Raw genomic sequence first — 13,536 nt, 5'->3', positions numbered from 1 at the left:
AAACTAGCAAATTCTTATGTAATAATGCATCTTCATATAAGTTTATGGCAAAAAAAGAAATCAAATTTTTTTTTAACAAGAATGAAGACAATTATCTCCCTTTAAAGTAATTTTACTAATCCAAACTGTTAAAATGATAAATACTTATCATAGTCTAAATATTTTTTTATTATTTTACTGTAGACATGTATAAAATTATGTAGCTGCAAAAACGTAACCCTATTATCCTTTGAATTTTGTTTTGCCATAGATGGTCTGAGCTACGTTTTCGCAGCTAAATATTATGTAAAATCAAACCTCTGGGTTGTCAGGTTCTATGTTTATTGAATTCTCAGCATCCTTCAATGCCATAGAGTTATCTCCCATGTCAAGAAAAGCTTTTGTTCTTGCAAATAAAACCTCCATGTTTTTATCATCAATTTCCAAAGCTTCATTGTAACGTTTTATGGCTACAGTAAAGTCTTGTAATTGCATAGCTTGGTCTCCCATTTCCCGAAGTGATTTAATCTGAAATAAAAAAAAAAGTTATGTCAACAGAAGTTAAACAATTGAATCAGATTGAAGTGTATTAAATTGTGTTTAAAAAAAATGTATCTGATTATAATTTTGTTGATATTTGAAAATATATATTACAACAAAATCACCTTGCAATGTTAGGCAACAGAAATAACTTTATATTCAAGAAAGACATTCATAGTCGTGATAGTGTTTCATTGAATTTTATCATGACCTTAGCAATCATACTATACACTACTCAAGTTAAATTGAAAGAGACATAATTTTTCTTAACAATTTGGAACTTCATGTTGATTAAATGATATATTATCATCAAGTTATTGACCAATTTTTATGGTCCTTTTTGGTAATACAGCTCTTCAACTTTTTCGCTTCTTATACATCCTTGGCTTTCAAATTTTCAGTTTTGAGCCTTTCTTGTAAAGGTTAATCAAGAAAAGTGATTCAGATGCATGAAATTTGATAACATATTGTTTTCATTTTTAGTTCTCCATCAGTCAATTTTATAATGCATGTTTTTTTCTGTCTTTTAGTACTACATGTACGAAACTTTGAGATATTACTATAGTTAGTGACATAAAACTTGACTCTGTGTTATTAAGGTACCAATTAGATTGACTGAATATTTGTGTTTAATGCGGATTGCAGCACTCTCTGCTTTATCATGGGTGCCAGTTATTATTAAAGGAGGAGGTAAGAGTCCACAACGAGAGAATCATGATCTTTGATAGAAAACCACCTTGTCAGGAGGAAATTTGGAACTCACAAACTCAGCTTTGGAAGGCTTTGTTTTACATTGTCATATCAGGGTCTTTTATAGCTGACTATGAGGTATGTGCTTTGCTCATTGTTGAAGGCCATACAGTGACCTATAGTTGTTTTTTTCTGTGTCATTTTGGTCTCTTGTGGACAGTTGTTTCATTGGCAAATCTTCTTTTTTATATTGTGAACACTATAGGGTACCAGCCTGTAAGGGTTAAAGGTTGAGGGTTGAGTGTTAACAAAATGGCTGAGATTAATTTTACCTCATTGATTTCCTCCACTTCAGAAATAGGTTCACTGCCCTCAGCCAAGCTAGGCATACTAAAGCTATGGCTGAGGGTGGCTGTAAAATGTGATTGCATCTGTCTGTCCATTGTTTCTAAAAAATAAGATATAAAATAGATTCCATTGAAAGAGTTCTTATATTGGGCACCTTGAACTAACAATGAAAAATTAAGGAGATTACAGCATGATATCCAATAACTCAAGTGCCCATGAAAGATCAAGTAATTTTGAATTGTCATGGATTAGAAGTTCCTTCATAATTAAGGTTTCAAGTGGAGTAAATATTCTGTAATATTGTTTCCATTTGAACAAATATTACAGTATTTGTTCCTTACGGAATAAAGGGTATATAAAATCTGTTTCAACAGGAACAAATATTATGACATTCAATGTTCATAAAAAAGTTTCCAGTGGAACTTCTGTAAGGTGGAATAAATATACTTTGGAGCCCTGCCAAGTTAAACAAAGTTTCCAGTGGAACTTCTGTAAGCTGGTGGAATAAATATATACTTTCGAGCCCTGCCAAGTTTTCTAGACCTTTGCAAAATTCAAATGGCTGACTTTGTATCAAACTGAATAGTTCAGTCCTCCTAATAATTGGCTGTGTTTTTCTGTGTAAGTTTTTGAAGTGTAAAAACAGTCATTTCAGATAAAAGTCAATATGAGCCTTAAACAGTTTTTATGTAAATTCTCTTTCATGAGGGTCATAATGTGGGAACCTACATGACAAAAAGCAGTCAACATTCTTGCCAAATGACTTGAAAGATAATTGTTGGTGCATGACGATAAAATGAAATTAAGAATGGAAATAGGGAATGTGTCAAGAGACATCAACCTGACCAAAGAGCAGACCACAGCCGAAGGTCACCAATGGGTCTTCAATACAGCGAATAATTCCAGCACCTGCAGGTGTGCATCAGCTGGCCCCTAAACAAAAATGTGTACTAGTTCAGTGATAATGGCTTGGGACAGGCACAAAAATGTACACTTTCTTTCAGACGATAAAAAATTCTACTGATTTTGATGATTCACATTAATTTTTTTCAAAAATAATGGTAACTATGATTATTTAGGACCTACAGTATGACAAACCACTATAAGGATGTCTTGACGAGTCAGGGTATTTTATTAAAACTAATTTGACACTAACAGTAGCTGAAAATGACTCTTTAATGCCTAACGGTAAAGGGTATTTCTCTTTCATTGGCAACACTGGAAGCAGAACAAATTGTCCCACTGGCAAATTGCCCCCTATTTCAGCACCTAGCCCCACTTGTGAAAAGGGTTAAATTCCGTTCATTTTACTCCTGCCAATTGCAACTAGCCCTAATTTAATGAAAAAAAGGTAAAATCTTGATAGATATATAATTTTCTGGTCTGCCAAATCTCCCCACTTAAATGAAATGTAATCTACACAAAATACAAAAAAACAAATTAATAATAACTGAACACTAATTAGAAATTAGTGAAAGGCAAATGTTACTTTCAAGTAAACATCAAAGAGAATCAATGTCCTTTCATTCCTTTACATTTAAGAATGTGTGGTATTTTTTAACATAAATATATATACGAGATTGCATCTTTTTTCATAAGTCGGGTGAGTTGGCATTACTAAATTCATCATGGTTTATCTATTTGTCATAAGTGGGGCAAGTTTGGCAGACCTCATTTCAGTGGGACTTTAATCTTTTTCATAAGTGGGGCAAGTTATCCAACCTATGCTCAATGGGATTTCACTGTTTTTCATAAGTACCCTGGCTAGTTGGTGAAGAAGTGGGGCAATTTGGTGTGGGACAATAGACAACTTTCGAGTTCGATGCATTTCCATCAAAAACTTTGGTTTTAGTGAACGTCATTTGTGCGTTTAGGTGTGTCGTCACTTCTGTTTCAATGTTGAGCAAGTGGTTGGAAAACTATAATGCTATATTGTACGAAATTAATCGGCAAATTGAATTCTCATAATTGACAATCAGCATTGTTGTCATTAGGAGATTGTGATTAAGTACATGTACCTACAAAACAAATAGTATTTCTAGCTTATCTTACACAATGACGATCACTAAGACGCTTGGTGAACGTTAATAGTGCAGGGATACAGGTGACCCCCTCTATCTGGTAAATGACATCATAAAGGCGTGCATAATTGACGAGTTTTTTCCGGTGACGGATGAACTCGAAAGTGGTATATTTGCAAGTGGGGGCGATTTGTCATGGATTCGCAACACCTGAAAGACAAGTGACAGTATAACTTAAACATGTTAGTCACTTTAATAACAAACTTTTTAGTTTTTCACACTCTTATATCGAAGCTGAAAAATATGACTAGTATCTAATCTATGAATGCACGAGGGGACTTGTATTGTAAACTACGGCTTATGAAAGCTGTGGTAGACCTGTCCGAGTTGTACCTTTTGCTTTTCAACTAAATGTACAATGACATCATGGTAAGACAAATGCAAATGTCACAGAAGTGTTGACTTTTCATTATTTGTCACGAATTTGTAGTAAATGTATCATTGCTGCCATTTAAAAATCCTATTCCAGTGCTTTGGATCCTTTTCGAAAGCACCGGAAGTGATCGTAACTATACACATTCAATTTCAGTATATCCTACTACCAACAAAAATTAACGATACGAGATTTAGAACGACGCACTAAATTACAAACAACGACCCCTAATCAATTGACTTCTTACTAATTGACGCACGGACGGCACGGACGGCACGCAAACGTATAGCGATAAATATATGTCCCAATTTTTTTCCTGTAGCATAAAAACTAATAAAACAATAACTTTTGTAACTAGTCAAGTATTATGTTTCAAATGAGTAAAAGATTGTGAAATCTGATATTGACAGTGATCTTTAATTATTCATAGACGCATGAAGTGTGCAGTATGTTACCATTTGTATTTATTAATGAAAACTAACATGCAGAAGGTAAGATTTACATTTTATTTCCCTGTAAGAAAATTATCATCAAAATCAATCATGACTACTGTACAGTACCGAATTAAATGACGAATTTATGAAGGGAACTTAATGTATATACTAAGATCTATAGTTTTAGAGACCAGATATTTAGAATAAACATACTTACTACAGGCTCGTTTAATGTTCGAGTCAGTAAACGTTTATTAATATTCAGTGGTTATCGTTGGTTGGTTTGTTTCATCTTATTATTTTCGTTGGTTGTTTTTAATAGGCCATTATCCGGCTGTTTTTTTTTTATCTAAATTGTTTCATATTTTGCTATGTTGGGCCTTTTATTTCTGACTACGGTTTTTGCACTAAAATTAGAAAGATCATGTCATAGGGAACATGTTTTATACTAAGTTTCAACAAGGACGTATATGTTAGTTATACGTCCTTGGTTTCAAGTTGATCATTGGACTTCAATTTCATCAAATATTTTCACGGTCCACTGAACACAGAAAATGATAGTGTGTTGAGCGTTCACAGACATGTTTACTCCCAGTTTTGGGTTTGGGCACATTTTTCTTTAGTTTTCTATGTTGTGTCTTGTGTAGTCAAGGCCGTAGCTAGGGTCCTTTAAATAGTGAGGCAAGTTCCTTTCGCCGAGCGGAGCGAGGCAAACAAAATTTGGCAGGGGGTCTGGGGGCCGCTCAAGGGCCCCAGAAGCTCTGGGGTAAACGGTGCAAAATCCTGCTATCTGGGCGTTTCCTGAGCCTATATTAGTGATATCGATCATATGGGGTTCATATGCCATAAAAGTGATAAAACATTTTTTTTTCTTGAAAAGGGGGGGGGATATGGTTACTTATGTGTAAAATGAATAAATTGGAACCTCTTTATCTGGTAAATTATAAATGTGGTACTGTTTACAAATGCGCGGTTATGTGCATTTTTATGTCATACGTAGATATTATCGGCGATTATGGCAAATAGAAAAACTGTCAGAGAAAAAAGATGAATAAAATAAAGACAAGACTTGTGGTCATTAAACTGTTTCTTCCAAAAATCAAAATTTCACACATTTATAAGGGCCTATATTTCATTTAAGTGAAATCTTCTAGTCAAATGTCAGCTTTCCAATCCGTCTGTGTCCAGTTCTATCGAATCTTAGTAGAATATCCTCCCGTGAAACATCCTTGTCCCTGTGAGTGTGAAGCATTGCCAGTCCACAAAGGCGTTCCTCACTCATTGTGGACCTTTCCCACGTCTTCAGTCTACTAAGTCCTGAAAAGGATCTTTCACAACAAACGCTGGTGACAGGCATTGTCAACAGTAGCACAAATATCCGTTTGATATTTGGATAAAAGTCTTGATGTGCCTGTTTCAAAGAAGATTTGAGTGTACCTGGTAATTTGGCCTTCGGGATGTCAGAAAATTTAACCTTCCACCTTGTCACTTCTTGTTCCCATGTATTTACATCTGGCAGATCCGGGGAATAAACTTGAAACGTTTTGTATGGTATCATTAAGATTTGCCAATTTTGATGGACCAAGTTTTGGCCTAACATCATCTGACGTTGATCATGTGGAAAACGTCTCTCCATCTCGGTACAAACATGGTCTAAGAACGCAAAGTAGATAGTTGTCCTCCACTTTTAGGATTAGTTTTGGTCATCGCTCATTATTTGGATACATAAAGGATTTTTTTTTAAACATCAATACCATACTTTTTTTTTTTAGTGAGGCATTTGCCTCACTTGCCTCAATGGATGCTACGGCCTTGGTAGTATTGTTTGTTTGTTTGTCGTTTTCCTTTTTAGCCATGGCGTTTGCAGTTTTTTTTTTCGATCTATGCATGAGTTTGACTGTTCCTTTTGTATCTTTCGCCGTTCGTTCGTCCCGCTTCAGGTTAAAGATTTTGGTCGAGGAGGTTTTGGTTTTGCTCATTGTTGAACTCCGTACGGTAGCCTATAGTTGTATGTATCATGTGCAATCAATCAAATGTAAATAGCAAAGCCATACATCTCGGAATATACGTGTAATTTCCCTCCATTTCATCCACAATAGTCATCTATTTTTAATTCGCCAGCATGCGTTCTCATTTATAGATTATCTGAAAGGAATTCTGAATATCCTTAAGTTATAAGGAATTAGAATTTTTTATAATGGCATCTTATCTGATCTACTAATGTCATGATTAATTTAAATTCCTTTGATGTTATTTGTAAGATTTTTTTTATTTTGAATAATTGACACTTTAAACAGGATAAAAATGATAAATTTAGCTCAAATCTGTACATTATTTTTGTCTTTTTTCGTAAGTTGTTTTTGTCCTCCTTGAAAAAAAAACATATCCAACAGTTTTAAAATGAGTTCTTTATCATTTATAACAATTTCCGAGTACAACTTTGGCTCGTTGAACTAAACTTTGCTGAAAATCGAAAAAAAATGCATTTATCTCTTCTATTCTCTGAAAAATAACTGATTGAATACTTTCGAAATAGGTGAGCATTTGTATAGAAAGCACTCGCATTCGGCGACAAACGCTCCTAAATTTGTCTTAAAAACATGACATTTCCAATATTAAATCCATTGTATTAGATTTCCTAAAACCAAAAAAGTTTTTGACACATACATTTTCGTTTTAATGATCTAAAATATGATTATATGTTCACCGACTTCGTTTATTAATATTTTAAATCAAATTCATTTGTAATGTGGAGCACCACAATGATCATATACTCATCTTAATATTGTCATTTTCAGAATGAGTTGTTTCGGATGCAGTCCTCAATACCCAAGCGTCAAACAATTTACCTCTGAAGGTTTGATCCTACACAATACCATAAGACGCAAACATAACGTTCCACCGTTAAAGTTTGCAAAAGATCTAGTCCAGCATGCACAGGAATGGGCGGAGTATTTAGTTAAGACAAATCAAGACACGCCTGAGGTCCAGCATCTTAGAAGAAAGAATATCGGACAGAATATCACTGTAAAAGATTCCTACGAGAATTACGCCGTCGATTACTCAGGTATAAGGTTTTAGTTTAATTTAAACGTATTTATTTATAGTGGATTGGGAAACAAGTTTTGCAACTTATATTAATCCCTTTCCACTTTGCTGGTGCTAGTACTGCCTTGTAGCGGCATTAGCCTGCTCTTTTTCGAAATCTACAAGTAACGTGCAAGAGATATGACTCTCTCTTAACACGGGTCAACCATTTATCGTCCCTGTCCGACGGACTATCATCGTTTCCTCAAGACCATACTCGCAAATGGTGTCAAGGGAGAGCCGAAAATTCAGTCCCGGAAATTTTTATCACAGACGGGAATTGAACCAGGAACCGTTGTGTTAGTAGTCCGATGCACTAACCACTACACCACGACTCTCTTTATATAAGGTATAAGGTTTTATGTAGTATGAGAGAACTTTTTGAGCCTACCTCTTTTGAAACGTATGCTCTTTATCTTTACCTTTACTTGACAAAGCACAAGCAAGGATCTTTAGCTATATTTAACGTCAGTACAGTTTTATCTTTTAAAGATGTTTTGTACACAAGTACTTTTACCCGAAACAAACCATTGAAACAAACAGCTGACTATATCATTTGGGAAGACGATTGAAATTAAGAAACGAACCATCTGCAGACGTATTCGATTTTTCTATAGTATTTCGTGCCTTAAAGTTTACATGAGTCAAACACTGAATATTTTGACATTGTGAAAACCAGGTGCTCCGCAGGGCGCAGCTTTATACGACCCCAGTGGTTGAACCCTGAACAGATAGGGCAAATTTGGTCACAATATTCAAGCTTGATTCTGTCTGAATTTGGATTGTGATCAAATTTTTGACATAATATAGGTTTTTGTCACAAATTTAATGTGGTCAAAGATCTAACAAATCTATTGCACAATACTGTGCAATTGAAGATTTCTTCTTGAAACTTTTCAAAAATTTTGAAAAAAAAGGAAGCCCTTCAAAAAATGGTAAACAAAAAATCCCCCCCAACTTTTTGAAACCCCCTTGGAGCAATAACCCTTAAACTCAATCCTATGCTTTCCATTGCAGTATTGAACCTTGTAGTACAATTTCAGAGAGATCCATACACTTAAACACAAATTATTGTCATGATTGTTTGGAAACTAGAAGCATGCTTCTTTTTGGCCCTTTTTTGGCCCCTAATTCCTACATATTTTGGGCAATTAACCCAAAACTAAATTTTGGACCCCCATTTGGACCAACTTGAAAAGTAGGCCAATAATTAAAAATCTAAGTACATTTTTAAATTCAGCATATCAAAGAACCCCAAGGATTCAATTTTTGTTAAAATCAAACTAAGTTTAATTTTGGACCCTTTGGACCTTAATGTAGACCAATTTGAAAACGGGACCAAAAATTAAGAATCTACATACATAGTTAGATTCGGCATATCAAAGAACCCCAATTATTCAATTTTTGATGAAATCAAACAAAGTTTAAATCTGGACCCTTTGGGCCCTTTATTCCTAAACTGTTGGGACCAAAACTCCCAAAATCAATACCAACCTTCCTTTTATGGTCATAAACCTTGTGTTTTAATTTCATAGATTTCTATTTACTTATACTAAAGTTATGGTGCAAAAACCAAAAATAATGCTTATTTGGGCCCCTTTTTGACCCCTAATTCATAAACTGTTGTGACCTCAACTCCAAAAATCAATCCCAACCTTCCTTTTGTGGTCATAAACCTTGTGTTAAAATTTCATTGATTTCTATTTACTTATACTAAAGTTATTGTGCGAAAACCAAGAATAATGCTTATTTGGGCCCTTTTTTGGCCCTTAATTCCTAAACTGTTGGAACCAAAACTCCCAAAATCAATCCCAACCTTCCTTTTGTGGTCATAAACCTTGTGTCAAAATTTCATAGATTTCTATTCACTTAAACTAAAGTTATTGTGCGAAAACCAAGAAAATGCTTATTTGGGCCCTTTTTGGCCCCTAATTCCTAAAATGTTGGGACCAAAACTCCCAAAATCAATCCCAACCTTCCTTTTGTGGTCATAAACCTTGTGTTATAATTTCATTGATTTCTATTCACTTTTACTAAAGTTAGAGTGCGAAAACTAAAAGTATTCGGACGACGACGACGACGACGCCAACGTGATAGCAATATACGACTAAAAAATTTTTGCGGTCGTATAAAAATGCTTGTTTTGACCCCTTTTTGGCCCTTAATTCATAAACTTTGGCCCCATAACCCCAAACATGAATCCAAACCTTCTACTTGTGGTTTTCAACATTGCAGAGCAATTGAAATACTTCTACACAAGTTATTATCCTGAAACTAGAAAAATGCTCGTTTTGGGCCCCTAATTCCTAATCGGTTCGGACCATCATCCCCAAAATCAATCCCAACCTTCCTTTTGTGGTATTGAACCTTCTAAAAAATATTTCAGGACGATCTATTCACTTAAACTAAAGTTATTATCCGGAAACCAATGTGTCTTCGGACGACGACGCAGACGACGACATCATATCATTATACGATCCCAAAAATTTTTTGGGGTCGTATAAAAACCCATCTTTTTTAAAACTGAAATCCAAGACACAAACTGAGAAAACAAAACTGAGTTTTCCCTATAATAGCTCTGCAATCTTGCTGGTTATTCTTATTCGTGTAAAAAGGAAATAGAATAGTCAAGCACAAAATTGTCGATTTTTTTAGTTTGAATGAATAAATCTTAATGCAAAAGCATAAATAAACATGCAATGGCATAATTAACATCACCTATAAAATGGTTAACCGTATGATCCAATTGTTCGTGCTATGTGACTACTAAAGTTCATCACTATAATTATAGCTGAAGATATTATAAAAGAATGGTACAGCGGGGTCGATATCTACCAACCATATTTTGGAAGGGAACCACCTCCATTAGAAATAATTAAAGGTATTTTGATACAGTTTTGACGTTACTGTTTTATTTTTTTTATTGTAGTATTAATATTGATTTTGTAATCAGTAAATAAAAAGCAAACTAATCAATTGTTATATACATATACACATACAGGAATCTACAATCTGTCGACCTTGCACAAGGTCATATTGTTCCGTCTTTACACTAAATCCATTGGATGTTGGATATGTTTACTAATGATTTATAATTTATTCTTAGATGCATGCTTTTTTTTTTAGTTGTTATTGGATTTGGACTAGCTGTCAGTTGCTAAAAGTACTCTTAGATCTTTACTTAAGCAGTGTTTGTTCTTTTCTTTCGAATATACAAGTACCCGGTCACGTCCACTCTATTCGTTTTGTTAGAGGCATTTCTATTTGTATCAATCTGATGAGTTAAGCCTTTTCCATCTTATTTTTATAGTTCGTTTTCATGTTGTATTGTTACACCACTGTCTAAGGTTAAGGGGGTTTGGGATTCCGAAAACATGTTTAACCCCAGCACATTTTGTGTGTAAGTGCCTGTCCCAAGTCTGTATCTGTAATTCAGTTGGTGTCGTTTGTTGCTGTGTTACATATTTTCATTCATTCTTTTTTTTTGTACATAGATTAGGCCACTAGTTTCCTCGTATGAATTGTTTTAAATTTGTCATTTCGGGGCCATGACTATGCGGTATGGGTTTTGCTCAGTGTTGACGACCGTACGGTGACCTATAGCTGTTAATTTCTGTGTCAATTGGTCTCTTGTGAAGATTTGTCTCATTGGCAACCATGTGTATATCACATCTTTTTATATACATCTGGATCCAATCTTCAACCGTAGACAAGTGTCTATGCAGAACGTCAAGCTGTAAATAGGCCTTAACCTATCAAGTAAATAAGCTGCAGATAAACAGAGATAATAAAGGATCTGCCATCGACATAATTTTTTATAAATATATCTCTGTGGACTCGACTCCGAGTTTGGGACCCCATGATATCAATTCCCTACCTGGTAAAACCAAAGACTTTAACCTTGTTAACATTGATATCTGATGCTTCTTTTCAAAGCATAAAAGTGACATTATTCTTGATAATGTGTCGGTAATAATGTCATATATTCCTATGTCCTTTGGTAGCACTCTATACAGTTAGAAAATAAATATCAACGCCCTACCTGGTAAAATCAAAGACCCTGTTAACATTGATATCTGATGCTTCTTTTCAAAGCATACTAGTATCATTTATTCTTGATAATGTGTCGGTAATAATGTCATATATTCCTATGAACTTTGGTAGCACTTTATCCATCTTCTATTCAAGACGTCCTTATAAATCAAGCTAGCTGTTTGTTATGTAATCAGTTACTATATCTCACATAGATTTATTTCTCAACGGTTACAATGGTGAAAAATCGTTTGTGTATCCATGGCAACATTTTCCATATATTTATCATAAAATATTGAACTGTGGCAGGAACATTTAGTTAGAAAAAGTCTTGTAAAACAAGGGGATGACAAACTTTTGGCATGCTAGATATGTTGTGTTAAACAATGGTCATATTCCTGACTTGGTACATGCATTTCATTATGTAGAACATGGTTGATTAAACCTGGTTTTATAGCTAGCTAAACCTCTCGCTTGTATGACAGTTATGTAGCATTCCATTATATTGACAACTATGTGTGAGCGAAACAAAGAAACATAATAGGTAAAAATGTCAAAAATTAAGGTACAGCAGTCAACATTATGTAATAATCTTAAAATCACCATAAAACAAATCACTATTCAAACGAAGAAAAACAAAATGGCATTTAGACGCTCATAAAGTGCATCAGCGAAAATGAAAGACAAGAATACAAAAACGACCATAGCACAATAACACAAAGGCGAGAATAGATGCATAAATACGTAGGGCTTCACGCCAAAAGTATGTACAAAAATTGACTTAAAAGTAAAGAATAAAATATACAAAGACAAATATAAAGCACAATATAACACGTGATTTAGACTATCAAGAACGTCAATACCTAGAATCTATACTTCATGACCATCATTTATTACTTGTGAATTTGATATGGAATATCTATCAACAAGGTCTTGGTATTTTCCGATAAACATTTTTAGAACTTGAAGAACAAGATGTTCTGACGTTCTTTGACACAACCCTTTATCAACTGTCTGCTCAGACACTAGTGACGTTTTATACAGACTTGAGTAGCAGCTGAAAGCTATTGAATACCGAATGAGTTGAAAAATGTATAATTTCGACTTACCAGGCACCGCCTTTAAATTTCAAATTCATGGATCCTCACCTGCTGTACAACGGTAACTTATTTACTTCAGGTTATGGACATTTTAGTCAAATGGTATGGAAAGACACACAGGAAATGGGAATGGGTAAAGCTATAGGAAACGACAGAACAGTAATAGTAGCTTCATACAGACCAGCTGGTAATGGCCTAGCAAAGTTTACAGACAATGTCAAGGAACCTAATGACAAAGTTCTAATATTCAAGTATTTCAAAATGTAGATTTCGTTATGTTATTAAAGTAAAAGATATTGTTACAATAAAACTTGTAAGAAAGGGGATTTGGGGGGCGCAGCCCCCCCCCCCCCCCCCGCCGATTTTTTTCTCTCAGTATAATGGCTAAAAATGACCCGTTTTCCTTCTATTTCCTTTCATTAATAAACATCAGTATTGCTTGAACCTGGAAGCAATTTTTATGCAAAAAGAGGCTGAGATTGCTGTTCGGGGTGAGCCAAGGCTCCGTCTTGAAGGCCGTACTTTGACCTATATTTATTAACATTAAATTTATACATTGTGACCGCAGATTTTTTTCTCAATAAAATCAGTGGCTAAAAATGACCCGTTTTCCTTCGATTTCCTTACTTTAAGAAACATAAGTATTGCTGGATCCTGGAAGCAATTTTTATGCAAACAATTATCATCTGTATTTAAAGATATTTTTGTTAGAAATCAAACTGGTAAGTTAAAAAAAAACATATAAAGCGATATCATAGAACGCAAGATATCTTTTTTATCTAGGACCTTGAATTTCAATATTGTTGAAAGCTAAACAGACATGTATATAACTACAACCAGGGACTTTGAAAGTTTTTATACTAGTATATACT

General features: G+C 34.4%; 2 protein-coding genes across 3 annotated transcripts in view; one reads left to right on the top strand and one right to left on the bottom strand.

The window, feature by feature from the left end:
* LOC143063045 (uncharacterized) overlaps nucleotides 1-4,156 on the bottom strand; it is a 35,215-nt gene extending 31,059 nt beyond the window's left edge. For both annotated transcript variants that reach the window (XM_076234962.1, XM_076234963.1), the window contains exons 1-3: nucleotides 3,972-4,156; nucleotides 1,542-1,657; nucleotides 298-507 (exon numbers count right to left, since the gene is read on the bottom strand). In XM_076234962.1, the coding sequence (XP_076091077.1) occupies nucleotides 298-507; nucleotides 1,542-1,652 (321 nt within the window). In that variant the 5' untranslated portion in view covers nucleotides 1,653-1,657; nucleotides 3,972-4,156. The remainder of the gene's footprint in view (nucleotides 1-297; nucleotides 508-1,541; nucleotides 1,658-3,971) is intronic.
* Nucleotides 4,157-4,987: 831 nt separating this feature from the next.
* LOC143063044 (Golgi-associated plant pathogenesis-related protein 1-like) lies at nucleotides 4,988-12,973 on the top strand. The gene is made up of 4 exons (XM_076234961.1): nucleotides 4,988-5,046; nucleotides 7,244-7,512; nucleotides 10,324-10,413; nucleotides 12,744-12,973. The coding sequence occupies exons 1-4, from the start codon at nucleotides 5,027-5,029 to the stop codon at nucleotides 12,929-12,931; spliced, it is 567 nt and encodes a 188-aa protein (XP_076091076.1). The 5' UTR covers nucleotides 4,988-5,026; the 3' UTR covers nucleotides 12,932-12,973.
* Nucleotides 12,974-13,536: the final 563 nt, after the last annotated feature.

Source organism: Mytilus galloprovincialis, chromosome 2 (assembly GCF_965363235.1).
Source record: "Mytilus galloprovincialis chromosome 2, xbMytGall1.hap1.1, whole genome shotgun sequence".
Lineage (NCBI taxonomy): Eukaryota > Metazoa > Mollusca > Bivalvia > Mytilida > Mytilidae > Mytilus > Mytilus galloprovincialis.
This window is presented reverse-complemented; position numbering and strand designations above follow the sequence as displayed.

Coding starts and splice junctions, on each gene's coding strand:
- LOC143063044 (XM_076234961.1), top strand. CDS start 5,027: ATGTTTACTCCCAGTTTTGG. Junction 5,047..7,243: donor ATGTTTACTCCCAGTTTTGG/GTTTGGGCACAT, acceptor TGTCATTTTCAG/AATGAGTTGTTTCGGATGCA. Junction 7,513..10,323: donor TTACGCCGTCGATTACTCAG/GTATAAGGTTTT, acceptor CTATAATTATAG/CTGAAGATATTATAAAAGAA.